The 19,799-nt window shown below is 38.1% G+C and overlaps 1 protein-coding gene across 3 annotated transcripts in view; it reads right to left on the bottom strand.

The window, feature by feature from the left end:
- Positions 1 to 19,799, bottom strand: part of nphp4 (nephronophthisis 4) — a 159,874-nt gene that overhangs the window by 121,063 nt on the left and 19,012 nt on the right. For all 3 annotated transcript variants that reach the window (XM_059503769.1, XM_059503770.1, XM_059503771.1), the window contains 3 exons: positions 16,890 to 17,059; positions 12,507 to 12,571; positions 4,665 to 4,823 (listed from right to left, as the gene is read on the bottom strand). In XM_059503769.1, coding sequence (XP_059359752.1) covers positions 4,665 to 4,823; positions 12,507 to 12,571; positions 16,890 to 17,059 — 394 coding nt within the window. The remainder of the gene's footprint in view (positions 1 to 4,664; positions 4,824 to 12,506; positions 12,572 to 16,889; positions 17,060 to 19,799) is intronic.

The raw sequence follows: 19,799 nt of genomic DNA, 5'->3' as shown, positions 1-19,799 counted from the left end.
AGCGAGAGCGTTTAATGCTGCATCACATCTGAATGTTATATTTTCTAATGCATGCACAAATTGCATGTATCCTGACAGCACTGCACGAGCTCGCAGTGCCAGGGTTCAAAGTCCAAAGCCAGAGGAAAACCTGTGCTGATATTGTTACTCATCAGTTGCTTAGTAACGTTTTTTTTTTTTTTTTTTCATTTTTGTGAATGAAGGCATGTGACAATGTGATACATGCGACAAACATCTTCGCAAATTTGAAATGAGAAACATTTAGAAATCTGCATGCTGTTGTCAACAAAAAGAAGCACTGAGATCTTCCTGATATTTTTATTTGCTTTAGGAAATAAAAGGCAACTTGGAACCCTCAACTAGAAGTCACACAATACCAGGTCAATCAAAACTTCTACTAAACCTTCATTTCTGGCCCTACAATTCTTTTCAACGTACTGTGGCTTCTTTATTTCTTTATTCGTGACCATGTTAATTTGTGCTTAGTATTGCATTGGTCAGTATGTAAATGAGATGTTGCGTCTGCGTTCTTTAATTTGCTCAGTTGTTAGTAAAATCACCCGCAGAAATTTCCAAGCCTCTCTGCGCTGTTTTGGGATTGCGCTCTCGTGGTAATTTGACATGCTTAGTAAAACTGGCCCTATATATGTCTTTACTTTTGATCAATTCAATGGCAAAAAAGACCAATACAGACAACTCACTAGGTCAGTGAGTTGAACAGCCTAATTAATCAACAAATCATTCGGAAGAGTTTTATTTGTTCATTCACTCAAAAAAAGAACACCATTGCTACTTGAAGCAATTAATTTTTCACAAAGTAGAGTGTTTCAATGAACAACCACCTACATTTGTGTCTGTTTATCACAAAAACTTTGCGTTATGGTGTGTGTGTGTTATGGTGTGTGTGTGATATGGTGTGTGTGTGTGTGTCTGTGTCTGTGTCTGTGTGTGTGTGTCTGTGTGTGTGTGTGTGTGTGTGTGTGTGTGTGTGTGTGTGTGTGTGTGTGTGTGTGTGTGTGTGTGTGTTTGTAATAATACTCAAGTTGCAGTGGCAGCAGACAGCAGGCCTGCTGGTTTGAATGAGTCACAACCAGGAGAGTTTCACTTTCACGGATCACTATCACAGTTTAGCTTTAACACACTCACACAGTCTGCCACTATCAAAGCCAGGCCCGGAGAGCTCCGACACACTCAGACATTTACCATACACACAGTCTGTTACCTCAAACACACTGCACAATCACTCTACACTCTAGCACACATACACACCAAACCAGGCTTATCTGTACAGCAGCACTGAGGCCTGACAGCCAAACAAGTGCAGCATCGTCAGGACATTATAGCATACAAAACACTCCACCACTGCAGCCCAAAAGAGATGCGTTACAGAAGCTCCAATGGGTGACGGCTCCATAAAAGAGAATGGAGGAAATTCAATGTGCCTCTTTAAATGTCTTAGTTTTGCTAAAGTTTTTGACTTCAAATACCAACTAATTCCAACCTTTCCATAAATACAATGTTTTTCACAACTTCACACTCTTGTATGCTCAATATTTTTACTTTCTTAGCACGTTTCAAATTATACATCTTTAATTGTGTTGTTGATGATAAATAATATGTACATCCATGATATTTTTCAAGTTTCCACTGTTTTTATTTGCTTCTTAGCTTTTGCAGCCCAATTAATTAGTCCTGAGGTAGGACCAATTAAATTTGAAAAGTGCAGATATAATGTTTCGGGCCATGTGGCTCTTCACCTGACTTGTTTTTTATTGGTAAGAACATGTTATAAATATTTTTCCACTTTTAGAACTATGGTGTGACAACCTTTTCCCTTTTCTTTCTTTTTTTTGTGGTTGAGCACCCACACTAAGCTTTTTTTGCCTACTAGATATGCATACTTTTTGTTAAATTTTTGCAAGAAGTACAAATATACCATGTAGTCTTAGAATTAATAATATTGTGTCTTGTATAATAATTTAACAAATATTTGAAAAGGTGTGTTAGTTGATGTTAATGATGAAGTACAGAATTTCATAAATACACACACACACACACATATATTATACACACTTTCACACTTACTCTGTTACTACCCAAATATATATTATATATTTGTATTATGGCTTTACATTAACTCACCCCCATGTCACCTTTATTCATGTTCACATCTTTATTTCTTCAGTCGAAAAGAAAATGTTATTTTTGAGGAAAATATTTCAAGGTTTTTCTCTATATAGTGGACTTCATTTGGAGCCAATGGGTTGAAGGTTCAAATACGGTTTCAATTCAGTTGAAGTTTCAGTTTCAGTTTCAATTGAGCTTCAAAAGGCCTCAATGCCACAATCTGCACATTTCCAGTTGAGGAATAAGGATGTTTTCAAGCAAAACCATCTGTAATTTTCGAAAGAAAAAAAATAATTATACATTTTTTAAACCACAAATGCTCGTCTTCACGCATTACGTAATCACGTTGGAAAGGTCATGAGTGGCGTAAGTGGAAGTACGGACCCAGTGTTTACAAAGCAAACATGCAAAAAAAAAAAAGATAAAAAGGTAAACCAACGATGTCTTACGATTTTTAGGTTGGAAGAAAAAATGAGATTGAGCTTTTCACCCTACCCTACCATTTTTGAACCCAGACCCAGCACACAAACGAAGAACTGACCATGTGACATGACCTTTCCAACATGATTACGCAACCCTCTACATAACGAGTAAATCACTCGCACATGCGTCTAAATTTTCACTCTGGCGACTAAATGATGTATAACATTAGCCAATGGCTAATAAATTCTCTGATGTTTAGCAAATAAAAATTTTCACTCGCCGAACACTCAGCTCTTCACTTCACAGCGATTTGTACTGTTTTTCAGTTTATCTGAAATGGATGTGCAACGCACCTGTATTTGACATACCGTAAACTCTAGTATGAAGGCACACAAATCACCGTCGCTTTGTCTCACACACATGGGCAGAGAGAGAGAGAATTGACACGCTGCATGTAAACGATATTCTTTGTTGTATTTTCCTGTCAAAATAATGGCGCTCCCTTGGAATTCTTCAGCTTTTAAGAACTGCCGGGTTCTCCTGTAGTGGGCGGGGCTAATGCGCAAACAGCAATCTTATCAGTATTGTTGTAATATTGTTGTAATATTGTATATATATGTGTGTGTGCGTCTGACGAGTAAACTAAAAAAATTTACTAGACAATGGAGATTCAATTGCCAAGGTGTCCGTAGAGGGTTGTTCCAGAATGCGTGCAGTCACGGACACACATCGCAGAGCTAGTGCAAGACGAGCATTTGTAATTAAAAAGTATGTTTGTTTTTTGTTGTTATTTATTTTTTTTAATTAAACTGCAATTTGGACCTTCAACCCATTGGGTCCTATTCAACTACACTAGGGCTGAAACGATCCCTCCGTGACCGTCACAAGACCCAGGAGTCTTATTTTCTCTTGCAAAATTAATATTGCACTTTAATTAAGCAAAAACACATTTTATCCGATTACTCTATTAATCAATGGAATTTTTGGTAGAATACTCGATTACTAAAATATTCGATAGCTACGGCCCTAAACTACACTTTTCTTTTTTTTATTGACTGAAGAAAGATATGAACATTTTGGATGAAGTGGGGGTGAAGAAATGATCATGACATTTTTATTCTGGAAGTGAACTAATCCTTAAATCTTTACTATGTTTTCCTACATTTTCAACAGTGTTAAAAAAAAGGTGGGTGTGTCAAAGAACTGTGTTATGATCAATAATGTGCTAAGACTACTGGGAAATTGAAGGTCATTTTTTCACTTAGATACAGATAAAGCAGTAAAAACAAGAGGCTGATGGTGGAATTTGGCTTTTTTGACACCCATTCAAGAAAAGTTTATAATCAGAGAAAATATATTGCTTTGAATAATGTCTTATTAACCATATTAACAGTCGGGGGGGAATATCTCTCTCTTTTTCTACTTTCAGTCTGTGTGGGTCCAAGAGGAATATGCAGATTATAGCACTTAAACATTTCAGATGCAGTTCAAAGAGAAACCTGCTCCCGAGGAATCCCATTCCTACATCAATTTATAATGAGAGAGAGAGTTAGAAATATCACTATGGAATAATTCTCTAATTTCCTGCGTCCCTCTCTGGATCTAGACTGTGGTCGTGGGTCACGCTCCCTGTGAGATATTTGGAGTGCTGGAGGATTAGCCTGACATTGTGCTCAACTTCCAATCCCCTCGCCACTGTGAAACCCACCACGCTTCATTACTATCGTTCAGAAAGCCTGTCTTTACCCACCCCTGAAAGCAGCTCAGAACAGAAATCCAAAAAGGGACGAGTCATGAGCACAGTGCTGTGAATCAGAAAAAAAATGAGAAAAGGCTCAAGTGTTTTTGCTTCAAGGTCTCATTTAGGACCTGCTTTGGTATGAAGTGATTCTGAAGCTAATCAAGGAAATGTTCTAAGAAACGGAAAGCTCTTTAGCGAGGCTTCTAGAGTTCCTTCTGCTGTCTCCATGGCAACACACATTCTCTCGTTACAGATGAGCAGTCATCAAATGTCTTTTGATTGTTTTATAACTGTAGTGAGGATCTAGCACATTAAAGCCTTTCCTCTCACATTCAAATGATAAACTGAGAGGGAGCATTGTGGGTAATCCTACCTGTGCCTGTGTCCGTGGACGACACCACACCGGGGATACTGTCATGTCCAGACACCAGAATGTTGGGCGGGAGCAGGTGCATGATGGGAGTGAGAGCTGGGTGTGGCTGTATGGAGTAGAGCAGCTGAGAGCCCTCCATCACTGATAATACAGCATTCACTACAGAGAGAGAAAGACAGTTATGATTACAATCTAGCGTCACAGGAAGATGACACAATTCTAGATGTTTACAGTGTGTTGCTATATGGCTTCTAGTGTGCTTTGGGTGGTTGCTAGATACAGTCAGCAATGCATCTTACACTATAGGTGTGGTTTCACTCAAAAGAAACAAATCCCACTCAATCATTCCAAAGAGGAATACGTGAATAAATATCAGATGGATTTGGCCATTAAAAACAAAACATATGCAAAAACATAATAATAGTATTTTATGCTTCCAAAGGCTTTTCCAAAGATTTGATCCAAGATAGAGTCAAAACAGTAATGTTTTTAAATATTACAATTTGAAATAATGCATAACAGTTTTCTATTTCAATGTACTTTAAAATGTAATTTATTCCTTTGATGGTAAAGCTGAATTTTCAGCATCAATACTCCAGGCTTCAGTGTCACACTATCCTTAAAACAATAATACTAATAAGTTGATTTGGTGTTCAAGAAGCATTGCTATATTTCTTTTCTTTAATATGTTATTTGTTTATTACAAAGTTTAGAACAGTTTGAAATATACTTTTTTGACTATGTTTATTGTTAATTCATAAGTAATGGTTTGTTAATAGCGAGAACTGGACCTGGATAAAAGTGTGACCATAATTCTATTAATTATAACATTACATGATATGAATTTTATATTATATTGAATTTATAATATTAATATGTAATTTTTCTCTATTCATATGATCATCATTGGCAGATGTGCTTAAAAGTGTCATCTGTATTTTGATTTCAGAAAGAGGCGAAGCCTCCTTACTGACTGGATTTATGAAATATTGGTACATATAAGCCTCTGTTCCCTCCTTCAGTGTTAGTTTATGGGATTTAATGCCCAATGTATCATCTGCCTTTTTAGCTGACAAGTCTGAAAGGTAACAGCATGCCTCTCCTCAACAAGCCTCACAGTATAAGGCATCGTTTATAACTGTGGCTCAAATGGTGCAGGACAAATTATACACTGAAGTTTAATACTGGGGATATGGGTTTAGAATAAACATCTAACATCAAGTATGAGCAATAATAATAGTGATGCTTGTCTTAGCAAGCACCACTAATAACTATAAACAGATCAAAAGCAGGATACTGTCAAACCCCACAGCACGGTAAAATCTAGATTTATATGAATCCAAGGTTTACACATCATTGTTAAATACGGAGGAAAAACATCCCTGTCAAATGTCTGCTGTTGGCTGCACCCAATGAAAGTCACCATCATAAAAGATTACTAAAAACTAGAGATATTTTTCTCAAACTGGTACAACATATGAGAGCATAAGCGGAGAGTTTCATTTCATGCTAGAGTCAACAACTATATTGTGTGCTAGCAATCTCCACTTTAATTTAATTTTACCACACTTTTGCCCACTCTACATGATTTCGAGAATACTTTCACTGTCAGACACTTTCACAGCAGAGGAAAAACACCCACCAGGACACCATATGAGTTTCTAAACCTTATTTACTTTTAAAACAGGCACTTTATGTCTTACGTTCTCAAGCAAACCAAAACCAGCGAGTCAAGGTAAGACTCAGATATTGAAGTTATATAAGATATTGACTTATATAAGGCTTTTAGATGCTAGGTGTGTCCACAATATCAGAGACAATCACCCATAGTGCAAATGGACATGGTTCTATGTGTGTTCTGTTTTGTTGTCGTTACTCTGTGGAAAGAAATAGCAGGCTGGTGTGAACCCACTGGAAGATGCTGTTCATGCCAGTCTGCGTCATTACATTTGAGCAGAGCTGTCCATTTTTCATTAGGCCATTTATCCCAGACACGGATACACGCGTGCACGCATTCCACTCCATTACTTCGAAGCCGTATTACACAGAATCGTGCATCACTGCCGCTCGATTGAAAAAAAAAAACAGGGTCGGTTCTGAATGAAACAGATGCCTGTGCGCACACCTGCTTGAGTTGTGGAAATGGATGTTGGTGACACCTGCATACGGTGGCAGATGACACCACACATATTTTCATTCACATACCAAATGACAGGCTCAGATGCAATCTGCAAACTTTTGGGGATTTTGGGATGGATTTAAACATTACAAATGTGCCAACAATTACCATAAAAACTCCAAAAAGAAAGAGCGGGGAAAAGATAAAGCACATTCTGGAACACTGCGATAGCCCGAGATCGTGCGCATTCACTTTATTAGACAAACACATTCTAATTGGTCCGAATTGCACTTGGCTTACACTGTACTACTGTGCAAATCACTGAGCTGCAGTGTGTCATTCTGTTTATTCTTTATAACAGCTCTGAGTGGTGCTTGCCTAATGGTTAGGTATCAGGGCTTTTAAAAATAAATAAATAAAAAAATTAAATTAAAAAAAGGTCACAGGTTCAATTACAAGTAGGGTGACAAAATTGCAGGGATTACTTATCTAAATGGACCAATCTGTACAATTAGAGTACAACAAATTAGATTAAAAAAACATCCACTTAGAAGCAAATAAACATGCTGTTCTAATGATTATGTATTTGTCATGATTCTGCCTTCATGTCCTGATTTTTCTCTAGTCTTGTGGCAGGATCATGACAGGCCCGTGTTTTGTGTACAAGCACATGGCCTTGTCTTTGGGCCATGTGCTTGTGTTGTCTCGTTTCCTTGCCCCGCCCCCCCTTGTTACCCTAGTTTTGTCATCATTGATTTACCTGTTCCACCTGTTGTGTTCATTAGTAGCCTCCCTTTATTACCTTGTGTGTTTCTCTGTCCCTTTGTCGGTTCATTGCTAAATGTTGTCTAACGTTGTCATATACTGTCAAGTCTTGCCAAGTGTTGTGAAGCTTTGTCTCTGTCCTTCTTTAATGATATCTTGCTGTGAGTATTTTGTCTAGAGTTCTGTTCTACGTATATAATGTTATTTGTTTTGTTGTTAGTGTAGTCTTTGTCAAGTCTTAGTCAAGTCCTAGTCGAGGCTTTTGCCTTTTTGTTTTGCCCCCTCGTGGGTTTTGTTTTCCTATTTTTTGTACAATAAACTGTGTTGCTGTGACTACTGTCTGCATTTGGGTTCATCCTCCTTCATCGTCGTGACAGTATTACTGGACACAAAAAGAATCGGGACACTTTTTCTATTCTCTGCACTGAATTTGGGGGGCAATCTGCAGAATGGAATGGTGTGTGATGGAAATACCAATCCTGAGGAAATCTATGCACAGATTTTATGTGGGCCTGCATATTTCTAGTCTGTGTAGCAAAGTTTGCAGCATTATTATGCAACACTTTGCATTTCAAATATAACCTGGTGATCTATTTTAAGTATGTATTTTCATATTTCACTGTATCTGTATGAATAAGACACCTACCATAGTGTAGTATTACTGTGATTACACTAGCAGTCAATAGTTTGGGGTCAGGAAGTGTTTTAATGTAATCTTAATGTCTAACATTTTTGAAGGAAGTCTCTTATACGCTACAAGAATAAAATTTAATATTTCTGTCACTTCTGATTCAATTTAATCCATCCTTGCTGAATAAAAGCATTAAAAAAAAATCTTACTTACCCCAAACTTCTGAATGGTAGGGTGTTATTTATTTATTTAACATGGAAAGCAGATAAAACTTTGACTTTGACTTTGATTGTAACGGTGGCTGCCCCAAATAAAATTTGATTTAATAAATGTAAATTTAATTTAAATTGTTTGGGCGCCAGACAAGCAAAACTTGTCAAGAGAAAAAAAATTATTTATTTTATATATATATATATATATATATATATACACACACACATGCATACATATATATATATATATATATAGGCGTAATTAATTTCAGTTTTCCCGTAAATAGCTCAAGCCACTGTTACACAACAACAACAAAAAATATATTTTACGAAAACATTTTTTTTTTTTTTTTTTAAACTACATGAAGTAAAATTTTCATACCATTTGTATTTTTTTTCGTTACTTCACATAACAAATGACAGAAGAAATAGTGTAAACAGAAAGTAGATTGCTGTTCAAGTTCAATTCAAGATTTCATAAACAAGCACAAAATCAGTCCTTGATTCACGAGTGTCTTAAAGTTCGTTTCTTTTTCCAAACTCAGTTTTTCCATGTTCAATTTTCATCAAAGAAAAAAAAGGGAAACAAATAAAATAACACAAATAAATAAAAATAAATAATCCACACGAGTTTTTGTGTACGGGTGTATGCGTGTGCAATGAGAGTGTATGTGTGTGGCTGTGTGAAGTCTGTGTAGCGGCCGCTAATCCCGGGCCGGGGACAGAGTTTGGAGACTTGAGGTGAGGTTAACAAATGATGGACAACATCACTAGTACATGAGGCAGGCGAACGAACCAGACTGGATTGTGTTGCCCCAGGCAGGCGACCGTACCATGCAGTAGAGCTCTATTTCTCCGACACTTCAGCGATCGCACCCAGTCAGCGCATGCACAGAGATTCCAGCAAAGAATAGCAACAACCTTCAGGTAGCGTGTGTCCCATTCCGATACAACCTACACGTGTGTTTTGTTTTTACCTCCCTCCTCCTCTTCCGTTTCTAGCTCTCTTTTATATTACATTTCCTCATTGATTTCCCGCCCATTAGAAAAAGTGAAAAGCTGGCATGGATTTCTTCCAAATCGCCACAATATACTGTATACGCACACATGTATACATATTTTATACAAACACCAAGGCTCAGCATGCGCGAAGCACATATACAAAACACTAGGCCAAGGCTCCAAAAACAGCAATACAATTATTCAAATTAAAATAAAAAATAGCAAACGGTGTGCCAGAACCTACAGCTCTCTGTCCACCAGTTTTGTTGCTGGTTCCCACTGAATACTTTATGATTAAACCTATGATTTAGCAACTAATTCAACATGACTGATCTTTCTTTGGCCTTTCGGGGGTTATTATGTGTTTCTTTCACGAGTGAAGGAACAGCAGCTGTAACAACATCAACATGGCTTTGCATCTATTTGTCTCTATTCTGAAGGAATGACTAAGCTACTGTGCTTGTCAAAATCAGCCATCTACAAACACTAAAGTGTGTCAAACTAGGAATTCTAATCTTTGGAGATGAAAAACTGCTCACTCATTCTCACATCTCTCCAGCTCTCTCTTCTACGCACACACACACACACACACACACGCAAAGACATGTGCCCAGACGAACACATCAAATAAAGCACAGATTTCAACGTGCCAGCATTATTAGGCTCTGCCAGTGCTGTTTACACATTCTCTACGCCAGTAGCTCTCAACTTTGGGGTTGTGATCCTAAAATTGTAAGAAAAAAAAAATCTATGCTAAATGCAAAAAAAAAAATTTACGTAACCAACCATGCAAATAACAGAACATTAAATATAGCAAAAATATATACTGCTCTCTAATTTCTTTAAAAACACGTATCATGTCTTTTGCTTATGACATAACAGGCTATGCATCCAAATAAAATCTAGCTATTTTATATGTGTACTTTGGTGCAAAATCTGTCAAATGGTAGAAATTAGGGACTGCCCTCATCTGAAAATAAATTAATACATAAATACAATGATACAAACTACAGGTTGTGTGGCACAGGTTGTTTTTTTTTATGTTTAACAAGAATCCAGTGGAGAGGCGCTGCTTTAGGTCTCATCCTCTCACTTTCCCAACGTCTGCACCATCCAGTGGCTGCTATACAATCATGTCATGTGAGAGAATGTTTGCACCTATGTCTTTGTGTGTTTGGCAGCAAGTTTATGTGTGATCTGAGAGGCCCTAGGAGGCTCAGACTCTCAGAGAGACAGCAGGACATCTCCTCCCTCCAGCATGGAGAGGCATAATTGAGACAGAATGGCAGGTAGCAGAGAGACACATTGAAAACATTCAGTTTACAGACACAAGTATATTCTTTTTAAGTATATTATTTCTGTAAGCAAGTATGCTAAACATGTACTTTTTTTCACAATGGGATTTGTTTCCAATCATGGATTATTATTATTTTTTGTTCTGTACCACCTGCTGCTGTTATCTGAGAAAAATACTTTTTCAGCCTTTCATTTGCATTCAATTAATCCCCAAAACTCATTTTGGGATTATATAATTTTGGAAGAACATCTATGGATGCACGTGACTGTACAGTGCGAGTTATTTGCTTCCAAAAAGAAGACAACCTACTTGACTGTATGCTATATTAAAACTACAGACACAGAACATGAAGCAATATACAATATATGGTATAAACATCAGTTTAAAATATCCATTAAGGCATAAAAAGATGAGAACATAAATAGACGAAAGCAATCTGAATGTGATTCACAAACATAAAACACTTGCAAGGTCAAACCCAAATAAATCATCTTCCAGGGTATGAAAAGTTTGCCAAACACAACAGCAAAAAAGGCCAAGATTACAGAATATACATCAATTAAGGCTACTTCCTGAAATCTGTTTCAAGAATCTCTTCAATTATTTATAGGCGAGTCCCAACTGTTTCCTTTAATTTGCACATTTAAGATTCTCCTTCACCTTTCAGTGGTAGGAAAATAAAATATGAAATGGTCATGACAGAGATTGTTTGCTTAGAGAAGCACTGCAAGAAATAGTCCTAATTCAATTTGCTTTCAGGTGGAAATGAATCTAAATGGGAAAGTCAAGGCAAGCTGACAGATTTGAATATTGAAAGCATTTGAAAAATGAGGCAAACGAACACACACACACGCAAATAGTTTCTCGTCACTACTGACAGAAAGCATAAAGTGCTATTTATCAACTATTTATTACTAAGCTCTTGCTGTTGTCTCTAGCTCGGTTTGACTCCTTTGAGACCATGAGTAGAGTATGTTATCTAGTGTCAAATTTCACTACATGTGCTTTCCCAGAAATCAGGCCGGTTCAGTCAAGCCTTCAAATACCTGCTGTGCTGCTGGGGTAATCACATCAATGAAACTTCTATCAACTGTACCGAACTAAATAAAATCATGGAGAACTGCTTAGAAGAAAACTGAGAATGATCTCTTCATTTCAAAACCACATTTATACTGACTAAACAATTCATCTTTAAAAGTCAACATTAAACACAATTCACAACCTATTTCACTTCTGTAATGGGACACTTATGTGTCACTGAAGATTTTTCATGTGAAAAAGTAGAGGGGGATTTGATTGGATAATAACAACAGGGTGTCAGCAGACCACATTCACACCCGAATGCCTCCTGAAAGGCCTCTGGTACCCTCTTCTGAGGAGCATTTTTGACTGGGACGTGGAGACTGAAGGTTTAGCCTCAATGCATCACAATGGTATCACTTCTTATTAAAATTGATCATTAAATATGTACATCAAAATTAACTGGCATTGAATTACTTATTCTTTCCATCTTTCTTTCTTTTTACATGACCTATTTGTATAGTTGTACTTTATATTTTATCTGTATTTAATGTTCTACTTTTTTTAACACAATAAAACATTTTTAATGTTCTACTGCGTTACTCTCAGACCCTTGTCTGTATGCACCAAGGGTCTGAGAGTAACGCAATTTAAATTCTCTGTGTGTATGTACTTTTATATATATATTTATATATTATGTATATCCTTTTTTTATGTTGACTTCAATCTTTGACTGAATGCAAACAGTGTGGACTATGAACTATTTACTGAATGTGAAGCTCAGGGTTGCACTCACACTGCAGAGGGTCTTTCAGCGTTGGGTGCAGGAGGGCTCTGGGGGTCCCATTGAACAGACTCAACCTGAAAAAGCCACATGGTGGTTAAAAACAGTAATATTAAGTTAAGAATCTTAGTGTAAATGTTAAATAATCGATTGAAATGTATACACACAGCATATATACACACTGTTAAAACGTTTGGGGTCAAAAAGATGGATTAGAGTTAGGTTTTTCCTTTTTTTTTTTATAAATTTACGATTTTATTCAGCAAGGATGCATTAAATTGAATCAAAATCACAGTAAAGACATGTATAAAAAATGTAAAAACAAAAATGCTTTATACAAATGCTGGAATTATGAACATTATATTCATCAAAAAAATCATGAAACAAAATGCATCAGTTTCCACAAAACTGTTTTTAACACTGATAATAATAAGAAACATTTCTTGAGTAGCAAACCAGCAAATGATTTCTGAAGGATGTTATGACACCAAATACTAGTACTGTAATTACTGTTAAAATATATTCATACAGACAACAATTATTTGAAACTGTAATAAGATTTCACAATATTACTGTTTTACTGTATTTTTATTCAAATAAAATTGCCTTGGTGAGCATAGGAGGCATCTTTTTAAAAATCTTACTGATCCCAAACTTTTAAGTGGTAGTTTGTGTTTCTTTATATATATACAGGTGCTGGTCATATAATTAGAATATCATCAAAAAGTTGATTTATTTTAGTAATTCCATTCAAAAAGTTGTACTTGTATTTTATATTCATTCATTACACACAGACTGATAAATTGCAATTTTTTTTTTTTTTTTTTTGTGATGATTACTACTGACAACTAAGGAAAATCCCAAATTCAGTATCTCAGAAAATTAGAATATTGTGAAAAGGTTCAATATTGAAGACACCTGGTGCCACACTCTAATCAGATAATTAACTCAAAACACCTGCAAAGGCCTTTAAATGGTCTCTCAGTCTAGTTCTGTACAATCATGGGGAAGACGCAAAAGGTCATTGCAAAAGAGGTTAGCTGTTCAAAGAGCTCTGTGTCCAAGCACATTAAAAGAGAGGTGAAGGGAAGGAAAAGATGTGGTAGAAAAAAAAGTGTACAAGCAATAGGGATAGCCGCATCCTGGAGAGGATTCTGAAACAAAACGCATTCAAAAATGTGGGGGAGATACACAAACAGTGGACTGCAGCTGGAGTCAGACGTATGCAAGACATGGGTTTCAGCTGTTGCATTCCTTGTGTCAAGCCACTCCTGAACAACAGACAGTGTCAGAAGCATTTCAAGACAAAAAGGACTGGACTGCTGCTGACTGGTCCAAAGTTATGTTCTCTGATGAAAGTAAATTTTGCATTTCCTTTGGAAATCAGGGTCTCAGAGTCTGAAGGAAGAGAGGAGAGGCACACAATCCACGTTGCTTGAAGTCCAGTGCTAAGTGTCCACAGCAAGTGATGGTTTGGGGTGCCATGTCATCTGCTGGTTTTGGTCCACTGTGTTTTCTGAGGTCCAAGGTCAACACAGCCGTATACCAGGAAGTTTTAGAGCACTTCATGCTTCCTGCTGCTGACCAACTTTATGGAGATGCAGATTTCATTTTCCAACAGGACTTGGCACCTGCACACAGTGCCAAAGCTACCAGTACCTGGTTTAAGGACCATGGTATCCCTGTTCTTAATTGGTCAGCAAACTCGTCTGACCTTAACCCCATAGAAAATCTATGGGGTATTGTGAAGAAGAAGATGCGATATGCTAGACCCAACAATGCAGAAGAGCTGAAGGCCACTATCAGAGCAACCTGGACTCTCATAACACCTGAGCAGTGCCACAGACTGATCGACTCCATGCCACGCCGCATTGCTGCAGTAATTCAGGCAAAAGGAGCTCCAACTAAGTATTTAGTTCTTAAATAGTATTTAGTACATGCTCATACTTTTCATGTTTATACTTTTCAGTTGGCCAAGATTTCTAAAAATCCTTTCTTTGTATTGGTCTTAAGTAATATTCTAGAGCTGAAACAACGAATCGATTTAATCGATTAAAATCGATTATTAAATTAGTTGTCAACTAATTTAGTCATCGATTCGTTGCTAAATAACTTTTATGTGCCGTAAGCGGCTCATTTCGTGCATATTTCAAATCTGCGGTGACCAAAGTGTGGCAGTAATGAGCCACCGGAGGTTTTACTCAGCCAGTAGAGCAGGAGAAGTAGCGAATAGCCAATAGCTGGCCTCGTTTTATGTCACGTGCTCCCCGAACAGCGTCTCTGCAGCATTCAAGCGTGATGTGGGAGCATAGACATCATATATGATGTTTATGTGTGGGAGTACTTTACTTTGAGCCTTTAAAAAAGAAGCGTAACCTGTAAACTCTGCACTACTGAACTGTTTAAGGGGACATTCACATATCGCGTCTTTTGCGCGCTCAAGTTATTTCCAACACCGCACCGCATCGAGTTAAAAACATTTCAACTTTTCAGAATGCTGCAAGCGCACCGCGGGTCATGTGACAAGAACTAACCAATCAGCTTCATCCTTTCCCGTAACAACGTTAAAAGCTCAGTCAAGATGAAAGGAACAGCTGATCATAGCTGTATATGGATTTCCATTTTGAAATAAATTTAGTAGCAGAGCTACTGCAAGCGATTTTTTGAGCTGCAAATCCATTTATCCTTTGCTGAAATTTCCGCGTCTTCTAGGAGAGAGCACGTCATGGTTGCTTAGCAAAGGCAGAAGCCTCAGGGGCGCTTCTGCTCGTGCGCTATGGAAAGAAGGAGAAAGCGGTGCGCCTATCGTTTTCCACGCGTTTTAGGCGCGATTTGTGAACGGCCCCTAAGACTTTCATTTGTGCAGATTCTCCAGTAAAATGTTGTTTGCAAATGTTAAGTCGTAAAACATGATAACATTGCTTTTTAACAGTTAACATTTAAAGCTTTACAAACATGTTCCGTAATCAGTTTGTCGTTTACCAGTTCATAATTCAGTCGTGCAGCCTAATTATGACTGAATGAGCGAGGTAAATGTTTAAAGATATTTGAAATGCACTTTTTTTCTAAGTATTCACTGCTCTTTTTCACACAGCAGGTTTTTTGTGTGTGTCCAATTTTTTTTCTGGAAAACCTTCTGATGGATTTTACTTTAAATTCTGAGTTCCATTCAGGTTTCATGCCATTGGCACTTTTTTCGAAGGATTGTTTACAATTTCACAGCATAAGCTATAAAGCTGTTTCCCAGTAAATAATAAAATACAATGCACTGCAATTTTATTCTGTTTTATCCTTATTCTTCCTGAAAATATGTTCTGAAAGATTGCTTAAGCTTTGTTCGGGATGTTAAACTACTTTAGGAGCTCTAAGGACTGCCATGGTGAAAACATTATTTTAAATCTCCTTGTGAAATTTGCTAGAGTATGGGTCAGTGTTCTGATTGCAGAAGAGTTCGACAAAGGATTACTAACACAATAAAACAACTCCAGGTATATTTTGATGAGGATATGACAGTGCAAAATGGTTAAAATCTCTTAAAAATCTATGCTGAAGGATAAAGACCATTTATTAATAATTTACTTGGGGAAAAAATGGAAAAAAATAAAATATAAGTACATAAACCGATTAATCGATTAATCGTAAAAATAATCGACAGATTAATCGATTATCAAAATAATCGTTAGTTGCAGCCCTATAATATTCTAATTTTTTGAGATACTGAATTTGGGATTTTCCTTAGTTGTTAGTTATAATCATCAAAATTAAAAGAAACAAACATTTGAAATATATCAGTCTGTGTAATGAATGAATATAATATACAAGTTACACTTTTTGAATGGAATTAGTGAAATAAATCAACTTTTTGATGATATTCTAATTGTATGACCAGCACCTGTATATATATATATATATATATATATATATATATATATATATATATATATATATATATATTATAACACTTTTTCGAAAGCAGCATTGTCCAAAAGCAACACCAGCAGATCAAGTTTTAGAAGTGGGCTCTTTTTTGTCCTAAAATGTGGAATGAAGTTAAGGAGGTGGGTTTACATTTAAAAAAGTACTCCGTATAGTACTCAGTATACAAAAAGTAATCTGAATTCATTCAGAGGTCCAGAACACTCCGCTGTTATACAGTTTTCTTTGTTCAGTATGACAAAGAGAACATGAAATTACAGACCCATTAAAGGAGTTATGAGAGACGCACATTCAGTTCTTTCTTCTGATGAAAAGCAGGCCAATTATAATAAGCCCACTTTATTCACTCATTACAGGTTTCAGGATTTGCTGCATAGTCAATAAGACTGTGTGCTCTGGAGTGTCATCTTTCTCACTCATGGAAATGGTCATACTGCACCGCTCTGAAGTGACCGTTACCTGCCCTCCCCCTGAGAGATGCTGGTGTCTGCGTGACCTGTGAAGAGCTGGAGCAGTCCAAACCCTGACCCTACTGCATCCTGGGAACCGTCTGCTCTGGTTGACAGAGACACCAACTCCACCACTGCCACCACAGAACTCAAACACAAGGAAGTGTGGAAGTACACAACCTACAGTAAAGACAGACAGAGACAAGACAGACAGAGACAATTATAAAGTAATATTTATTATTATTTTTAGCCATGGTATAAACAATCATGCAGCCGAGATTTGCTATACTGTACTGTATATATAGTGTGTGTATTAGGGATGTAACTGTACATGTAATCGTATCGAAAATGTTCAATACAGGTCTTTCGGTTTTAAAACTACTTTAAAAACTGAATTATGTGCAATTTACACGTTTGCATACAATTTTTAAGTGTTTATCGTGAGTTTTGATTATATTTATATATGATTATATTTTAAAATAAATAGTAATTAAATTTAAGTTTGGGCTCTATTTTTAACTGCACCCTTATAGTAATGTAAAAGTCACACTCTGTCACATGTTTGTTCTGGTGTTCCTTATTTTGTCATGTTTCCTGTCTTCAGTTCTTTTAGTTCTAAGTGTTCCCCATTTAGTTAATTTGGTTCCCAGGTGTGTCCCATTGTGTCATGTGTTTAAATAGTGTTCCCTACGTTGAGTTCTCGGCCTGCTGTTAAATGTCAAATGTCTTAAATGTCTTTTAGTTCTTGTGTATGCCTGTTGATGAGTAAATGCTACTGTATATCTTGAAGAATTAGCCTGCGTCTCCTCACTCCTTCCAGAGTGTATCGTGACCGAACAGCAGACCCAAAAGTAAAGCAGCACCTTTTTCTCCCTGTGTTTTATTTTCCATTTCTTCTGAAAAGTGTTTTTGTTTTGTTTTTTCCTGTCTGTTTTTTCCTGTGGTAATGGAAGAAAAAGCAGTGTTCATATCACTGGCTCAAGCATGCCCAGACCCCATCGACTTCACGAGGGTGTTTGTGCCGCTCACCCTCATCAGCTCCCACGAGGGGGAAACGATCGTGATGCTGTTCCGGATCGGGATAACTTGCCATCGTCCAGCAGAGCTCCCATACACCATCAACCTCGGCTGGAAGGAGGCAGTCATCCGGTGTCTGGAGAGTCTCTGATCCCATTTCGGAACCAGTCAGATGGGGGCTCCCGATCCCCAGTTAAGCCCACGGCGGCCTCCTGTTCCTGAATCAAGCCCAAGATGGGTTTCTGTTCCCAAGTATAGCCCACAGAGGGCTCCCGATCCCCAGTTCAGCCCAGGAGGGGCTCCCGATCCCCAGTTAAGCCCAGGGAGGGCTCCTGTTCCCGGAGTTAAGCCCACGGCGGGCTCCTGTTCCTGAGTCAAGCCCAAGATGGGTTTCTGTTCCCGAGTATAGCCCACAGAGGGCTCCCGATCCCCAGTGCAGCCCAGGAGGGGCTCCCGATCCCCGTTAAGCCGAGGAGGGGCTCCCGATCCCCAGTTAAGCCCAGGAGGGGCTCCCGATCCCCAGTTAAGCCCAGGAGGGGCTCCCGATCCCCACGGCGGGCTCCTGTTCCTGAGTCAAGCCCAAGATGGGTTTCTGTTCCCGAGTATAGCCCACAGAGGGCTCCCGAACCCCAGTTAAGCCCAGGAGGGGCTCCTGATCCCCGTTAAGCCCATTGTCGGCTCTGGTTCCCTTTAAGCCCAGCAAGGGTTTCTGAAACCCCGTTAAGCCCAGGGAGGGCTCCTGATTCCCCATTAAGCCCAGGGAGGGCTCCTGAAACCCAGTTAAGACCAGGGAGGTTTCCTGATCCTCAAGTCGCTCCAGTGACGGCTCCAGCCCCAGAGCTCGCTCCAGTGTCAGCTCCAGCCCCAGAGCACCCATCAAGATTTTCCCCAAGAAAATTTGGGGGAGGGGGCCATATGCCCATGGCAGCCAAGCCAGCTAAGGCCACGGAGGATCTGCCACGGCCTCCCGAGTCTCCAGATCCGGCATGGCAACCTGAACTGACACCACGAACAACCTGAACTGGCAACACGAACAACCCTAGTGTGTATTTTTAGATAAAATAATATATTTTATTATTATTATTATTAGCAAGTTCAGCCACTTAGAACTTTAATATTACACAAGTCACACAATTTGTGGTATTGTTCATGTCTGTAGTGCAAACACTGGGGGATGAATTACCCACTGAAGTGTAATACTTAGGGTTAGGAGTTCAGAAAAAAAAGTCCTCAAACAAAAGCATATTCCTACATACAAACAAGCTTTGCTTTGGCAAACACCACTAATAAAAACAGCAAACAAAGGAATCTGAAGTGAGAAGGTGAGAAAATGGAGAGAGAAACACATTGTTATGGATATGAAAAAATGTGTTGAAAAGTGAGAAATTGTGTAGGACGATGATTAAACCTGTAACTTAACTTTATGAATGAAAACCCTGAGGTTTGTTGAGAAAGAACCTAAAGAGGATGTCTGGACATAATGATTTGTTTTAAAAAAGAGCACACAGAGTCATGGATTGATATCCCGTGGCTCTTGGAGGAAACTCACTGAGGATGTCTAAGAAAGCGCAGGCCACCTCATGCTACTTTCACAGAAAATACAAATTTGTCTCTCTCACAGACTGCAAGCTGAATGTGTAGCCCAAGAAAATATTCATTTCCCAGAATAACAATGTTTTCTCACTTAAAGCTTTGAAGCCAAATGAGTGATGGAGGCACCCATTAAAGTCTGGCAACCACTGAGCCACTTTAACAATTACAAGAAACACCTACTTACACCACACAGATCAATAACACCAGCAGCTCTGATTATGCAGAAGGGGCTTTTAGGAAAAAAATCAAATTCAAATCTACACAAACATCAAAGCAAAGAGTTCTGCTAAATCAGCTGAAGAGCAGAGCA

The sequence above is a fragment of the Carassius carassius genome, chromosome 21, assembly GCF_963082965.1.
Source record: "Carassius carassius chromosome 21, fCarCar2.1, whole genome shotgun sequence".
NCBI lineage: Eukaryota > Metazoa > Chordata > Actinopteri > Cypriniformes > Cyprinidae > Carassius > Carassius carassius.
The sequence above is the reverse complement of the archived record's forward strand: the minus strand, read 5'-3'. Positions and strand labels throughout refer to the sequence as shown.